Below are 17,107 nucleotides of genomic sequence, written 5' to 3'. Positions count from 1 at the left end.
CTCGCTGAGGCCCCGTATCTATCCGAATGGGAGTTATTAGCGTGGTGTTTCCCGGCGCTCCGAGCACTGGGAGTTCCGGAGAGCGGGCGTTCCTCGCTGAGGGCCCGTATCTATCCGAATGGGAGTTATTAGCGTGGTGTTTCCCGGAGCTCCGAGCACTGGGAGTTCCGGAGAGCGGCGTTCCTCACTGAGGGCCCGTATCTATCCGAATGGGAGTTATGAGCGTGGTGTTTCCCGGTGCTCCGAGCACTGGGAATACCGGAGAGCGGGCGTTCCTCACTGAGGGCCCGTATCTATCCGAATGGGAGTTATTAGCGTGGTGTTTCCCGGAGCTCCGAGCACTGGGAGTTCCGGAGAGCGGGCGTTCCTCGCTGAGGGCCCGTATCTATCCGAATGGGAGTTATGAGCGTGGTGTTTCCCGGAGCTCCGAGCACTGGGAGTTCCGGAGAGCGGCGTTCCTCACTGAGGGCCCCGTATCTATCCGAATGGGAGATATGAGCGTGGTGTTTCCCGGAGCTCCGAGCACTGGGAGTTCCGGAGAGCGGGCGTTCCTCACTGAGGGCCCGTATCTATCCGAATGGGAGTTATTAGCGTGGTGTTTCCCGGAGCTCCGAGCACTGGGAGTTCCGGAGAGCGGGCGTTCCTCACTGAGGGCCCGTATCTATCCGAATGGGAGTTATTAGCGTGGTGTTTCCCGGAGCTCCGAGCACTGGGGGCTCCGGAGAGCGGGCGTTCCTCGCTGAGGCTCCGTATCTATCCGAATGGAAGTTATGAGCGTGGTGTTTCCCGGAGCTCCGAGCACTGGGAGTTCCGGAGAGCGGCGTTCCTCACTGAGGGCCCCGTATCTATCCGAATGGGAGATATGAGCGTGGTGTTTCCCGGAGCTCCGAGCACTGGGAATACCGGAGAGCGGCGTTCCTCGCTGAGGGCCCGTATCTATCCGAATGGGAGTTTTGAGCGTGGTGTTTCCCGGTGCTCCGAGCACTGGGAGTTCGGGAGAGCGGGCGTTCCTCGCTGAGGGCCCGTATCTATCCGAATGGGAGTTATGAGCGTGGTGTTTCCCGGAGCTCCGAGCACTGGGAGTTCCGGAGAGCGGCGTTCCTCACTGAGGGCCCCGTATCTATCCGAATGGGAGTTATGAGCGTGGTGTTTCCCGGAGCTCCGAGCACTGGGAGTTCCGGAGAGCGGGCGTTCCTCGCTGAGGGCCCGTATCTATCCGAATGGGAGTTATGAGCGTGGTGTTTCCCGGAGCTCCGAGCACTGGGAGTTCCGGAGAGCGGGCGTTCCTCACTGAGGGCCCGTATCTATCCGAATGGGAGTTATGAGCGTGGTGTTTCCCGGCGCTCCGAGCACTGGGAGTTCGGGAGAGCGGGCGTTCCTCGCTGAGGCTCCGTATCTATGCGAATGGGAGTTATGAGCGTGGTGTTTCCCGGAGCTCCGAGCACTGGGAGTTCCGGAGAGCGGGCGTTCCTCACTGAGGGCCCGTATCTATCCGAATGGGAGTTATGAGCGTGGTGTTTCCCGGAGCTCCGAGCACTGGGAGTTCCGGAGAGCGGGCGTTCCTCACTGAGGCCTCGTATCTATCCGAATGGGAGTTCTGAGCGTGGTGTTTCCCGGTGCTCCGAGCACTGGGAGTTCGGGAGAGCGGGCGTTCCTCGCTGAGGGCCCGTATCTATCCGAATGGGAGTTATGAGCGTGGTGTTTCCCGGAGCTCCGAGCACTGGGAATACTGGAGAGCGGGCGTTCCTCGCTGAGGGCCCGTATCTATCCGAATGGGAGTTATGAGCGTGGTGTTTCCCGGTGCTCCGAGCACTGGGAGTTCCGGAGAGCGGGCGTTCCTCGCTGAGGGCCCGTATCTATCCGAATGGGAGTTGTGAGCGTGGTGTTTCCCGGAGCTCCGAGCACTGGGAGTTCGGGAGAGCGGGCGTTCCTCACTGAGGGCCCGTATCTATCCGAATGGGAGTTATTAGCGTGGTGTTTCCCGGCGCTCCGAGCACTGGGAGTTCGGGAGAGCGGGCGTTCCTCGCTGAGGGCCCGTATCTATCCGAATGGGAGTTATGAGCGTGGTGTTTCCCGGAGCTCCGAGCACTGGGAATACCGGAGAGCGGGCGTTCCTCACTGAGGGCCCGTATCTATCCGAATGGGAGTTATGAGCGTGGTGTTTCCCGGAGCTCCGAGCACTGGGAGTTCGGGAGAGCGGGCGTTCCTCGCTGAGGGCCCGTATCTATCCGAATGGGAGTTATGAGCGTGGTGTTTCCCGGAGCTCCGAGCACTGGGAGTTCGGGAGAGCGGGCGTTCCTCACTGAGGGCCCGTATCTATCCGAATGGGAGTTATGAGCGTGGTGTTTCCCGGAGCTCCGAGCACTGGGAATACCGGAGAGCGGGCGTTCTTCGCTGAGGCCCCGTATCTATCCGAATGGGAGTTATGAGCGTGGTGTTTCCCGGTGCTCCGAGCACTGGGAGTTCCGGAGAGCGGGCGTTCCTCGCTGAGGGCCCGTATCTATCCGAATGGGAGTTATGAGCGTGGTGTTTCCCGGTGCTCCGAGCACTGGGAATACCGGAGAGCGGGCGTTCCTCACTGAGGGCCCGTATCTATCCGAATGGGAGTTATGAGCATGGTGTTTCCCAGTGCTCCGAGCACTGGGAATACCGGAGAGCGGGCGTTCCTCACTGAGGGCCCGTATCTATCCGAATGGGAGATATGAGCGTGGTGTTTCCCGGTGCTCCGAGCACTGGGAATACCGGAGAGCGGGCGTTCCTCACTGAGGGCCCGTATCTATCCGAATGGGAGTTATGAGCGTGGTGTTTCCCGGTGCTCCGAGCACTGGGAGTTCCGGAGAGCGGGCGTTCCTCACTGAGGGCCCGTATCTATCCGAATGGGAGTTATGAGCGTGGTGTTTCCCGGTGCTCCGAGCACTGGGAGTTCGGGAGAGCGGGCGTTCCTCGCTGAGGGCCCGTATCTATCCGAATGGGAGTTATGAGCGTGGTGTTTCCCGGCGCTCCGAGCACTGGGAGTTCCGGAGAGCGGGCGTTCCTCGCTGAGGGCCCGTATCTATCCGAATGGGAGTTATTAGCGTGGTGTTTCCCGGAGCTCCGAGCACTGGGAATACCGGAGAGCGGGCGTTCCTCGCTGAGGGCCCGTATCTATCCGAATGGGAGTTATGAGCGTGGTGTTTCCCGGTGCTCCGAGCACTGGGAATACCGGAGAGCGGGCGTTCCTCACTGAGGGCCCGTATCTATCCGAATGGGAGTTATTAGCGTGGTGTTTCCCGGTGCTCCGAGCACTGGGAGTTCCGGAGAGCGGGCGTTCCTCGCTGAGGGCCCGTATCTATCCGAATGGGAGTTATGAGCGTGGTGTTTCCCTGTGCTCCGAGCACTGGGAATACCGGAGAGCGGCGTTCCTCACTGAGGGCCCGTATCTATCCGAATGGGAGTTATTAGCGTGGTGTTTCCTGGAGCTCCGAGCACTGGGAATACCAGAGAGCGGGCGTTCCTCGCTGAGGGCCCGTATCTATCCGAATGGGAGTTATGAGCGTGGTGCTTCCCGGAGCTCCGAGCACTGGGAATACCGGAGAGCGGCGTTCCTCACTGAGGGCCCCGTATCTATCCGAATGGGAGTTATGAGCGTGGTGTTTCCCGGAGCTCCTGGCACTGGGAGTTCCGGAGAGCGGGCGTTCCTCACTGAGGGCCCCGTATCTATCCGAATGGGAGTTATGAGCGTGGTGTTTCCCGGAGCTCCGAGCACTGGGAGTTCCGGAGAGCGGGCGTTCCTCACTGAGGGCCCGTATCTATCCGAATGGGAGTTATGAGCGTGGTGTTTCCCGGAGCTCCGAGCACTGGGAGTTCCGGAGAGCAGGCGTTCCTCGCTGAGGCCCCGTATCTATCCGAATGGGAGTTATTAGCGTGGTGTTTCCCGGAGCTCCGAGCACTGGGAGTTCCGGAGAGCAGGCGTTCCTCACTGAGGGCCCCTATCTATCCGAATGGGAGTTATGAGCGTGGTGTTTCCCGGAGCTCCGAGCACTGGGAGTTCCGGAGAGCGGGCGTTCCTCGCTGAGGGCTCGTATCTATCCGAATGGGAGTTATGAGCGTGGTGTTTCCCGGAGCTCCGAGCACTGGGAGTTCCGGAGAGCGGGCGTTCCTCTCTGAGGGCCCGTATCTATCCGAATGGGAGTTATGAGCGTGGTGTTTCCCGGAGCTCCGAACACTGGGAATACCGGAGAGCGGCGTTCCTCGCTGAGGACCCGTATCTATCCGAATGGGAGTTATGAGCGTGGTGTTTCCCGGAGCTCCGAGCACTGGGAATTCCGGAGAGCGGGCGTTCCTCGCTGATGGCCCGTATCTATCCGAATGGGAGTTATGAGCGTGGTGTTTCCCGGAGCTCCGAGCACTGGGAGTTCCGGAGAGCGGGCGTTCCTCGCTAAGGCCCCGTATCTATCCGAATGGGAGTTATGAGCGTGGTGTTTCCCGGAGCTCCGAGCACTGGGAGTTCCGGAGAGCGGGCATTCCTCACTGAGGCCTCGTATCTATCCGAATGGGAGTTACGAGCATGGTGTTTCCCGGTGCTCCGAGCACTGGGAGTTCCGGAGAGCGGGCGTTCCTCGCTGAGGGCCCGTATCTATCCAAATGGGAGTTATGAGCGTGGTGTTTCCCGGAGCTCCGAGCACTGGGAGTTCCGGAGAGCGGGCGTTCCTCGCTGAGGGCCCGTATCTATCCGAATGGGAGTTATGAGCGTGGTGTTTCCCGGAGCTCCGAGCACTGGGAGTTCCGGAGAGCGGGCGTTCCTCGCTGAGGGCCCGTATCTATCCGAATGGGAGTTATGAGCGTGGTGTTTCCCGGTGCGCCGAGCACTGGGAGTTCGGGAGAGCGGGCGTTCCTCGCTGAGGGCCCGTATCTATCCGAATGGGAGTTATGAGCGTGGTGTTTCCCGGAGCTCCGAGCACTGGGAATTCCGGAGAGCGGGCGTTCCTCACTGAGGGCCCGTATCTATCCGAATGGGAGTTATGAGCGTGGTGTTTCCCGGAGCTCCGAGCACTGGGAATACCGGAGAGCGGGCGTTCCTCACTGAGGCCTCGTATCTATCCGAATGGGAGTTATGAGCGTGGTGTTTCCCGGAGCTCCGAGCACTGGGAGTTCGGGAGAGCGGGCGTTCCTCACTGAGGGCCCGTATCTATCCGAATGGGAGTTATGAGCGTGGTGTTTCCCGGAGCTCCGAGCACTGGGAGTTCCGGAGAGCGGGCGTTCCTCGCTGAGGGCCCGTATCTATCCGAATGGGAGTTATGAGCGTGGTGTTTCTCGGTGCTCCGAGCACTGGGAATACCGGAGAGCGGCGTTCCTCACTGAGGGCCCGTATCTATCCGAATGGGAGTTATTAGCGTGGTGTTTCCCGGAGCTCCGAGCACTGGGAGTTCCGGAGAGCGGACGTTCCTCGCTGAGGGCCCGTATCTATCCGAATGGGAGTTATTAGCGTGGTGTTTCCCGGCGCTCCGAGCACTGGGAGTTCCGGAGAGCGGGCGTTCCTCGCTGAGGGCCCGTATCTATCCGAATGGGAGTTATGAGCATGGTGTTTCCCGGTGCTCCGAGCACTGGGAATACCGGAGAGCGGGCGTTCCTCACTGAGGCCCCGTATCTATCCGAATGGGAGTTATGAGCGTGGTGTTTCCCGGAGCTCCGAGCACTGGGAGATCTGGAGAGCGGGCGTTCCTCGCTGAGGGCCCGTATCTATCCAAATGGGAGTTACGAGCGTGGTGTTTCCCGGTGCTCCGAGCACTGGGAGTTCCGGAGAGCGGGCGTTCCTCGCTGAGGGCCCGTATCTATCCGAATGGGAGTTATGAGCGTGGTGTTTCCCGGAGCTCCGAGCACTGGGAGTTCCGGAGAGCGGGCGTTCCTCACTAAGGCCCCGTATCTATCCGAATGGGAGTGAGGAGCGTGGTGTTTCCCGGAGCTCCGAGCACTGGGAGTTCGGGAGAGCGGGCGTTCCTCACTAAGGCCCCGTATCTATCCGAATGGGAGTTATGAGCGTGGTGTTTCCCGGTGCTCCGAGCACTGGGAATACCGGAGAGCGGCGTTCTTCGCTGAGGGCCCGTATCTATCCGAATGGGAGTTATGAGCGTGGTGTTTCCCGGAGCTCCGAGCACTGGGAGTTCCGGAGAGCGGGCGTTCCTCGCTGAGGGCCCGTATCTATCCGAATGGGAGTTATGAGCGTGGTGTTTCCCGGTGCTCCGAGCACTGGGAGTTCCGGAGAGCGGGCGTTCCTCGCTGAGGCCCCGTATCTATCCGAATGGGAGTTATGAGCGTGGTGTTTCCCGGAGCTCCGAGCACTGGGAATACCGGAGAGCGGCGTTCCTCGCTGAGGGCCCGTATCTATCCGAATGGGAGTTATGAGCGTGGTGTTTCCCGGAGCTCCTGGCACTGGGAGTTCCGGAGAGCGGAGAGAGGGCAGGCAGTCAGTGCAGGAATCCCCTGTGGTTGTCCCCCTCTCGAACAGATATACCCCTTTGGATACTGTCGGGGGGGATAGCCTATCAGGGGAAAACAGCAGCAGCCAGAGCAGTGGCACCACGGCTGGCTCTGATGTTCAGAAGGGAGGGTCAAAGCGCAGAAGAGTAATAGTAATAGGGGACTCTATAGTCAGGGGCACAGATAGGCGCTTCTGTGGACGTGAAAGAGACTCCAGGATGGTATGTTGCCTCCCTGGTGCCAGGGTCCAGGATGTCTCCGAACGGGTAGAGGGAATCCTGAAGGGGGAGGGCAAACAGGCAGAGGTCGTTGTACATATTGGTACTAACGACATAGGCAGGAAGGGGCATGAGGTCCTGCAGCAGGAGTTCAGGGAGCTAGGCAGAAAGTTAAAAGACAGGACCTCGAGGGTTGTAATCTCGGGATTACTCCCTGTGCCACGTGCCAGTGAGGCTAGAAATAGGAAGATAGAGCAGACAAACACGTGGCTAAACAGCTGGTGTAGGAGGGAGGGTTTCTGTTATCTGGACCACTGGGAGCTCTTCCGGGGCAGGTGTGACCTGTATAAGATGGACGGGTTGCATCTAAACCGGAGAGGCATAAATATCCTGGCCGCGAGATTTGCTAGTGTCACACGGGAGGGTTTAAACTAGTATGGCAGGGGGGTGGGCACGGGAGCAATAGGTCAGAAGGTGAGAGCGTTGAGGGAGAACTAGGGAATAGGGACAGTGTGGCTCTGAGGCAGAGCAGACGGGGAGAAGTTGCTGAACACAGCGGGTCTGGTGGCCTGAAGTGCATATGTTTTAATGCAAGGAGCATTACGGGTAAGGCAGATGAACTTAGAGCTTGGATTACTACTTGGAACTATGATGTTGTTGCCATTACAGAGACCTGGTTGAGGGAAGGGCAGGATTGGCAGCTAAACGTTCCAGGATTTAGATGTTTCAGGCGGGATAGAGGGGGATGTAAAAGGGGAGGCGGAGTTGCGCTACTTGTTCAGGAGAGTATCACAGCTATACAGCGAGAGGACACCTCAGAGGGCAGTGAGGCTATATGGGTAGAGATCAGGAATAAGAAGGGTGCAGTCACAATGTTGGGGGTATACTACAGGCCTCCCAACAGCCAGCGGGAGATAGAGGAGCAGATAGGTAGACAGATTTTGGAAAAGAGTAAAAACAACAGGGTTGTGGTGATGGGAGACTTCAACTTCCCCAATATTGACTGGGACTCACTTAGTGCCAGGGGCTTAGACGGGGCAGAGTTTGTAAGGAGCATCCAGGAGGGCTTCTTAAAACAATATGTAAACAGTCCAACTAGGGAAGAGGCGGTACTGGACCTGGTATTGGGGAATGAGCCCGGCCAGGTGGTAGATGTTTCAGTAGGGGAGCATTTCGGTAACAGTGACCACAATTCAGTAAGTTTTAAAGTACTGGTGGACAAGGATAAGAGTGGTCCGAGGATGAATGTGCTAAATTGGGGGAAGGCTAATTATAACAATATTAGGCGGGAACTGAAGAACATAGATTGGGGGCGGATGTTTGAGGGCAAATCAACATCTGACATGTGGGAGGCTTTCAAGTGTCAGTTGATAGGAATACAGGACAGGCATGTTCCTGTGAGGAAGAAAGATAAATACGGCAATTTTCGGGAACCTTGGATGACGAATGATATTGTAGGCCTCGTCAAAAAGAAAAAGGAGGCATTTGTCAGGGCTAAAAGGCTGGGAACAGACGAAGCCTGTGTGGCATATAAGGAAAGTAGGAAGGAACTTAAGCAGGGAGTCAGGAGGGCTAGAAGGGGTCATGAAAAGTCATTGGCAAATAGGGTTAAGGAAAATCCCAAGGCTTTTTACACTTACATAAAAAGCAAGAGGGTAGCCAGGGAAAGGGTTGGCCCACTGAAGGATAGGCAAGGGAATCTATGTGTGGAGCCAGAGGAAATGGGCGAGGTACTAAATGAATACTTTGCATCAGTATTCACCAAAGAGAAGGAATTGGTAGATGTTGAGTCTGGAGAAGGGGGTGTAGATAGCCTGGGTCACATTGTGATCCAAAAAGACGAGGTGTTGGGTGTCTTAAAAAATATTAAGGTAGATAAGTCCCCAGGGCCGGATGGGATCTACCCCAGAATACTGAAGGAGGCTGGAGAGGAAATTGCTGAGGCCTTGACAGAAATCTTTGGATCCTCGCTGTCTTCAGGGGATGTCCCGGAGGACTGGAGAATAGCCAATGTTGTTCCTCTGTTTAAGAAGGGTGGCAGGGATAATCCCGGGAACTACAGGCCGGTGAGCCTTACTTCAGTGGTAGGGAAATTACTGGAGAGAATTCTTCGAGACAGGATCTACTCCCATTTGGAAGCAAATGGACGTATTAGTGAGAGGCAGCACGGTTTTGTGAAGGGGAGGTCGTGTCTCACTAACTTGATAGAGTTTTTCGAGGAGGTCACTAAGATGATTGATGCAGGTAGGGCAGTAGATGTTGTCTATATGGACTTCAGTAAGGCCTTTGACAAGGTCCCTCATGGTAGACTAGTACAAAAGGTGAAGTCACACGGGATCAGGGGTGAACTGGCAAGGTGGATACAGAACTGGCTAGGCCATAGAAGGCAGAGGGTAGCAATGGAGGGATGCTTTTCTAATTGGAGGGCTGTGACCAGTGGTGTTCCACAGGGATCAGTGCTGGGACCTTTGCTCTTTGTAGTATATATAAATGATTTGGAGGAAAATGTAACTGGTCTGATTAGTAAGTTTGCAGACGACACAAAGGTTGGTGGAATTGCGGATAGCGATGAGGACTGTCTGAGGATACAGCAGGATTTAGATTGTCTGGAGACTTGGGCGGAGAGATGGCAGATGGAGTTTAACCTGGACAAATGTGAGGTAATGCATTTTGGAAGGGCTAATGCAGATAGGGAATATACAGTGAATGGTAGAACCCTCAAGAGTATTGAAAGTCAAAGAGATCTAGGAGTACAGGTCCACAGATCACTGAAAGGGGCTACACAGGTGGAGAAGGTAGTCAAGAAGGCATACGGCATGCTTGCCTTCATTGGCCGGGGCATTGAGTATAAGAATTGGCAAGTCATGTTGCAGCTGTATAGAACCTTAGTTAGGCCACACTTGGAGTATAGTGTTCAATTCTGGTCGCCACACTACCAGAAGGATGTGGAGGCTTTAGAGAGGGTGCAGAAGAGATTTACCAGAATGTTGCCTGGTATGGAGGGCATAAGCTATGAGGAGCGATTGAATAAACTTGGTTTGTTCTCACTGGAACGAAGGAGGTTGAGGGGCGACCTGATAGAGGTATACAAAATTATGAGGGGCATAGACAGAGTGGATAGTCAGAGGCTTTTCCCCAGGGTAGAGGGGTCAATTACTAGGGGGCATAGGTTTAAGGTGAGAGGGGCAAGGTTTAGAGTAGATGTACGAGGCAAGTTTTTTACGTAGAGGGTAGTGGGTGCCTGGAACTCACTACCGGAGGAGGTAGTGGAGGCAGGGACGATAGGGACATTTAAGGGGCATCTTGACAAATATATGAATAGGATGGGAATAGAAGGATATGGACCCAGGAAGTGTAGAAGATTGTAGTTTAGTCGGGCAGTATGGTCGGCACGGGCTTGGAGGGCCGAAGGGCCTGTTCCTGTGCTGTACATTTCTTTGTTCTTTGTTCTTTGTTCCTCGCTGAGGGCCCGTATCTATCCGAATGGGAGTTACGAGCGTGGTGTTTCCCGGCGCTCCGAGCACTGGGAAACATCCGGCTAAACGCGCTCGCTACGGGACTCTGATCCCATTCGGGGAGATCGTTTCCCCAATCATTTTGGGGGGAATTGCACCTTAAATCTCCATCTGTTGATGAAATTAATAGTCAGCACTTCGAGTTTTCGCCAAAGGTCCTTTATTTAACACAAAGTTCGTGGGGGGATTAGAGAGACCACAGTCATTCCAAATGTCCCCACTTTACAAAGGTAAGGCAAGCAATTTAAATGATACAGTGAGCAATATCTAGGACAAAAGGCAGATTAGCAAAAAGACAGAAAAGCGAGCAGGCCGGAGTTAGAGTTTAATAACAGGCCTTGAGTTCCTCGCCTAAGAAAAATAATGATTGTCTGCTGTCAGCAAAACAGTGTGCAGCTGTACGCTTGTTTACCTTGTATGACCTTCTGACTGTTTTATACAGAACTTCTTGATCAAAAATAAGGCTAAATATCCATCATGCTTTGCCAAGTGTCTATTTCCATGAAATACAGCCAAGCAGCCGGTTACAATGAACACAGATATCAAGGCAGCTAATCCACCAACTAAAGTCGCTTCTACACCATCCCTCTCTGCATCAATCTCTAATTTCCTGTGTTTCACAATCTCCATTTCTCCCCCTCTCCTCTCTTGCTCTTTCTGCCTGTTACGATCTCTTCTCTTTCCCCCTCTCTGACACAAATATTATCGCCATTTTTCACTGGTTCTATTTCTCTTGGCTGTCACTCTGCTCTGCCAGCTGTGTCTCTCTGCCTCTATCTCTCTCTCTCTCTCACTTTGTGTCTTACACTCCCTCTTTGGCCATTCCTCTCTCACCCTTGCTGCCCTGCTGCCGTGTTACTTGCTGATGTGCTGATTTACTTTCCGTAACAGACAGACGGGACTGGGATACACGTCCTTCATGGCTCGCCTTGCAGCATCATTGACACCGATGATCAAACTACTCGATGTGTATTGGGTCGCTCTCCCTCCAATCCTATTCATCATCTTCAGTGCGTCCAGTGGTGGAGTGGCGTTCCTGCTCCCAGAAACATCAAATGTGCCACTCCCAGAAACCATCGACCACATCGAACACCCAAGGTGGGAGGACTGCATGGGGCTGTTCCACACAGCTGCCTGAGTGAATGATTCTCACAACCGCCCGGAGTAATGTTACACTGATACCCACAGAGGCCCACATCAATTGGGTTAAAATCCACACACACTGACTCTCACTGGGATACAGTTCCCCACACACTGACTCTCGCTGGGATACAGTTCCACACACACTGTCTCTCACTGGGGTACAGTTTCACACACATTGACTCTCACTGGGATACAGTTCCACACACACTGACGCTCACTGGGATACAGTTCCACACACACTGACTCTCACTGGGCTACAGTTCCACACACACTGACTCTCACTGGGGTACAGTTCCACACACACTGACCCTCACTGGGATACAGTTCCACACACACTGACTCTCACTGGGATACAGTTCCACACACACTGACTCTCACTGGGGTACAGTTCCACACACACTGACTCTCACTGGGGTACAGTTCCACACACACTGACTCTCACTGGGATACAGTTCCACACACACTGACTCTCACTGGGATACAGTTCCACACACACTGACTCTCACTGAGATACAGTTCCACACACACTGTCTCTCACTGGGGTACAGTTCCACACACATTGACTCTCACTGGGATACAGTTCCACACACACTGTCTCTCACTGGGGTACAGTTCCACACACATTGACTCTCACTGAGATACAGTTCCACACACACTGACTCTCACTGGGGTACAGTTCCACACACACTGACTCTCACTGGGATACAGTTCCACACACACTGACTCTCACTGGGGTACAGTTCCACACACACTGACTCTCACTGGGATACAGTTCCACACACACTGACTCTCACTGGGGTATAGTTCCACACACACTGACTCTCACTGGGATACAGTTCCACACACACTGACTCTCACTGGGATACAGTTCCATACACATTGACTCTCACTGGGATACAGTTCCACACACACTGACTCTCACTGGGATACAGTTCCACACACACTGACTCTCACTGGGGTATAGTTCCACACACTGACTCTCACTGGGGTACAGTTCCACACACACTGACTCTCACTGGGGTACAGTTCCACACACACTGACTCTCACTGGGATATAGTTCCACACACACTGACTCTCACTGGGGTACAGTTCCACACACACTGACTCTCACTGGGATACAGTTCCACACACACTGACTCTCACTGGGGTACAGTTCCACACACACTGACTCTCACTGGGCTCCAGTTCCACACACACTGACTCTCACTGGGATACAGTTCCACACACACGGACTCTCACTGGGGTACAGTTCCACACACACTGACTCTCACTGGGATACAGTTCCACACACACTGACTCTCACTGGGGTACAGTTCCACACACACTGACTCTCACTGGGATACAGTTCCACACACACTGACTCTCACTGGGGTACAGTTCCACACACACTGACTCTCACTGGGATACAGTTCCACACACACAGACTCTCACTGGGGTACAGTTCCACACACACTGACTCTCACTGGGATACAGATCCACACACACTGACTCTCACTGGGATACAGTTCCAAACACACTGACTCTCACTGGGGTACAGTTCCACACACACTGACTCTCACTGGGATACAGTTCCACACACACTGACTCTCATTGGGATACAGTTCCACACACACGGACTCTCACTGGGGTACAGTTCCACACACACTGACTCTCACTGGGGTACAGTTCCACACACACTGACTCTCACTGGGGTACAGTTCCACACACACTGACTCTCACTGGGGTACAGTTCCACACACACTGACTCTCACTGGGATACAGTTCCACACACACTGACTCTCACTGGGGTACAGTTCCAAACACACTGACTCTCACTGGGGGACAGTTCCACACACACTGACTCTCACTGGGGTACAGTTCCACACACACTGACTCTCACTGGGATACAGTTCCACACACACTGACTCTCACTGGGATACAGTTCCACACACACTGACTCTCACTGGGATACAGTTACACACACATTGACTCTCACTGGGATACAGTTCCACACACACTGACTCTCACTGGGATACAGTTCCACAGACTCTGACTCTCACTGGGATACAGTTCCACACACACTGACTCTCACTGGGATACATTCCACACACACTGACTCTCACTGGGATACAGTTCCACACACACTGACTCTCACTGGGATACAGTTCCACACACACTGACTCTCACTGGGGTACAGTTCCACACACACTGACTCTCACTGGGATACAGTTCCACACCCACTGACTCTCACTGGGGTACAGTTCCACACACACTGACTCTCACTGGGGTACAGTTCCACACACACTGACTCTCACTGGGATACAGTTCCACACACACTGACTCTCACTGGGGTACAGTTCCACACACACTGACTCTCACTGGGGTACAGTTCCACACACACTGACTCTCACTGGCATACAGTTCCACACACACTGACTCTCACTGGGGTACAGTTCCACACACACTGACTCTCACTGGGATACAGTTCCACACACACTGACTCTCAATGGGATACAGTTCCACAGAATCTGACTCTCACTAGGATACAGTTCCACACACACTGACTCTCACTGGGATACAGTTCCACACACACTGACTCTCACTGGGATACAGTTCCACACACACTGACTCTCACTGGGGTACAGTTCCACACACACTGACTCTCACTGGGATACAGTTCCACACACTGACTCACTGGGGTACAGTTCAACACACACTGACTCTCACTGGGGTACAGTTCCACACACACTGACTCTCACTGGGGTACAGTTCCACACACACTGGCTCTCACTGGGGTACGGGTTCCACACACACTGATTCTCACTGGGGTACAGTTCCACACACACTGACTCTCACTGGGATACAGTTCCACACACACTGACTCTCACTGGGGTACAGTTCCACACACTGACTCTCACTGGGATACAGTTCCAAACACTGGCTCTCACTGGGATACAGTTCCACACACACTGACTCTCACTGGGGTACAGTTCCACACACACTGACTCTCACTGGGGTACAGTTCCACACACACTGACTCTCACTGGGGTACAGTTCCACACACACTGACTCTCACTGGGGTACAGTTCCACACACACTGACTCTCACTGGGATACAGTTCCACACACACTGACTCTCACTGGGGTACAGTTCCACACACACCGACTCTCACTGGGGTACAGTTCCACACACACTGACTCTCACTGGGGTACAGTTCCACACACTGACTCTCACTGGGATACAATTCCACACACTGACTCTCACTGGGATACAGTTCCACACACACTGACTCTCACTGGGATACAGTTCCACATACACTGACTCTCACTGGGGTACAGTTCCAGACACACTGACTCTCACTGGGGTACAGTTCCACACACACTGACTCTCACTGGGATACAGTTCCACACACACTGACTCTCACTGGGATACAGTTCCACACACACTGACTCTCACTGGGATACAGTTCCACAGACTCTGACTCTCACTGGGATACAGTTCCACACACACTGACTCTCACTGGGATACAGTTCCACAGAATCTGACTCTCACTGGGATACAGTTCCACACACACTGACTCTCACTGGGGTACAGTTCCACACACACTGACTCTCACGGGGATACAGTACCACACACACTGACTCTCACTGGGATACAGTTCCACACACACTGACTCTCACTGGGGTACAGTTCCACACACACTGACTCTCACTGGAATACAGTTCCACACACACTGACTCTCACTGGGGTACAGTCCCACACTCACTGACTCTCACTGGGATACAGTTCCACACACACTGACTCTCACTGGGATACAGTTCCACACACACTGACTCTCACTGGGGTACAGTTCCACACACACTGACTCTCACTGGGGTACAGTTCCACACACACTGACTCTCACTGGGGTACAGTTCCACACACACTGACTCTCACTGGGGTACAGTTCCACACACACTGACTCTCACTGGGATACAGTTCCACACACACTGACTCTCACTGGGGTACAGTTCCACACACACCGACTCTCACTGGGGTACAGTTCCACACACACTGACTCTCACTGGGGTACAGTTCCACACACTGACTCTCACTGGGATACAATTCCACACACTGACTCTCACTGGGATACAGTTCCACACACACTGACTCTCACTGGGATACAGTTCCACATACACTGACTCTCACTGGGGTACAGTTCCAGACACACTGACTCTCACTGGGATACAGTTCCACACACACTGAGTCTCACTGGGATACAGTTCCACACACACTGACTCTCACTGGGATACAGTTCCACACACACTGACTCTCACTGGGATACAGTTCCACAGACTCTGACTCTCACTGGGATACAGTTCCACACACACTGACTCTCACTGGGATACAGTTCCACAGAATCTGACTCTCACTGGGATACAGTTCCACACACACTGACTCTCACTGGGGTACAGTTCCACACACACTGACTCTCACGGGGATACAGTACCACACACACTGACTCTCACTGGGATACAGTTCCACACACACTGACTCTCACTGGGGTACAGTTCCACACACACTGACTCTCACTGGAATACAGTTCCACACACACTGACTCTCACTGGGGTACAGTCCCACACACACTGACTCACTGGGATACAGTTCCACACACACTGACTCTCACTGGGATACAGTTCCACACTCACTGACTCTCACTGGGATACAGTTCCACACACACTGACTCTCACTGGGATACAGTTCCACACACACTGACTCTCACTGGGATACAGTTCCACACACACTGACTCTCACTGGGATACCGTTCCACACACACTGACTCTCAGTGGGATACAGTTCCACACACACTGACTCTCACTGGGATACAGTTCCACACACACGGACTCTCACTGGGATACAGTTCCACACACACTGACTCTCACTGGGATACAGTTCCACACACACTGACTCTCACTGGGGTACAGTTCCACACACACTGACTCTCACTGGGATACAGTTCCACACACACTGACTCTCACTCTGATACAGTTCCACACACACTGACTCTCACTGGGATACAGTTCCACACACACTGAATCTCACTGGGATACAGTCCCACACACACTGACTCTCACTGGGGTACAGTTCAACACACACTGACTCTCACTGGGATACAGTTCCACACACACTGACTCTCACTGGGGGACAGTTCCACACACACTGACTCTCACTGGGACACAGTTCCAAACACACGGACTCTCACTGGGATACAGTACCACATACACTGACTCTCACTGGGATACAGTTCCACACACACTGACTCTCACTGGGAGACAGTTCCACACACATTGACTCTCACTGGGATACAGTTCCACACACACGGACTCTCACTGGGATACAGTACCACACATACTGACTCTCACTGGGGTACAGTTCCACACACACTGACTCTCACTGGGGTACAGTTCCACACACACTGACTCTCACTGGGAGACAGTTCCACACACACTGACTCTCACTGGGATACAGTTCCACACACACTGACTCTCACTGGGATACAGTTCCACACACACTGACTCTCACTGGGGTACAGTTCCACACACACTGACTCTCACTGGGATACAGTTCCACACACACTGACTCTCACTGGGATACAGTTCCACACACACGGACTCTCACTGGGGTACAGTTCCACACACACTGACTCTCACTGGGGTACAGTTCCACACACACTGACTCTCACTGGGGTACAGTTCCACACACACTGACTCTCACTGGGGTACAGTTCCACACACACTGACTCTCACTGGGATACA

The 17,107-nt window shown here is 53.9% G+C and overlaps 1 protein-coding gene across 1 annotated transcript in view; it reads left to right on the top strand.

The window, feature by feature from the left end:
• The window catches only part of LOC140411217 (solute carrier family 22 member 7-like), a 594,055-nt gene that overhangs the window by 550,620 nt on the left and 26,328 nt on the right, over positions 1-17,107 (top strand). The window contains exon 9 of the mRNA XM_072500322.1: positions 11,081-11,287. Coding sequence (XP_072356423.1) covers positions 11,081-11,287 — 207 coding nt within the window. The remainder of the gene's footprint in view (positions 1-11,080; positions 11,288-17,107) is intronic.

This window comes from Scyliorhinus torazame, chromosome 4 (genome assembly GCF_047496885.1).
Source record: "Scyliorhinus torazame isolate Kashiwa2021f chromosome 4, sScyTor2.1, whole genome shotgun sequence".
In the NCBI taxonomy this organism is placed as follows: domain Eukaryota; kingdom Metazoa; phylum Chordata; class Chondrichthyes; order Carcharhiniformes; family Scyliorhinidae; genus Scyliorhinus; species Scyliorhinus torazame.
The sequence above is the reverse complement of the archived record's forward strand: the minus strand, read 5'-3'. Positions and strand labels throughout refer to the sequence as shown.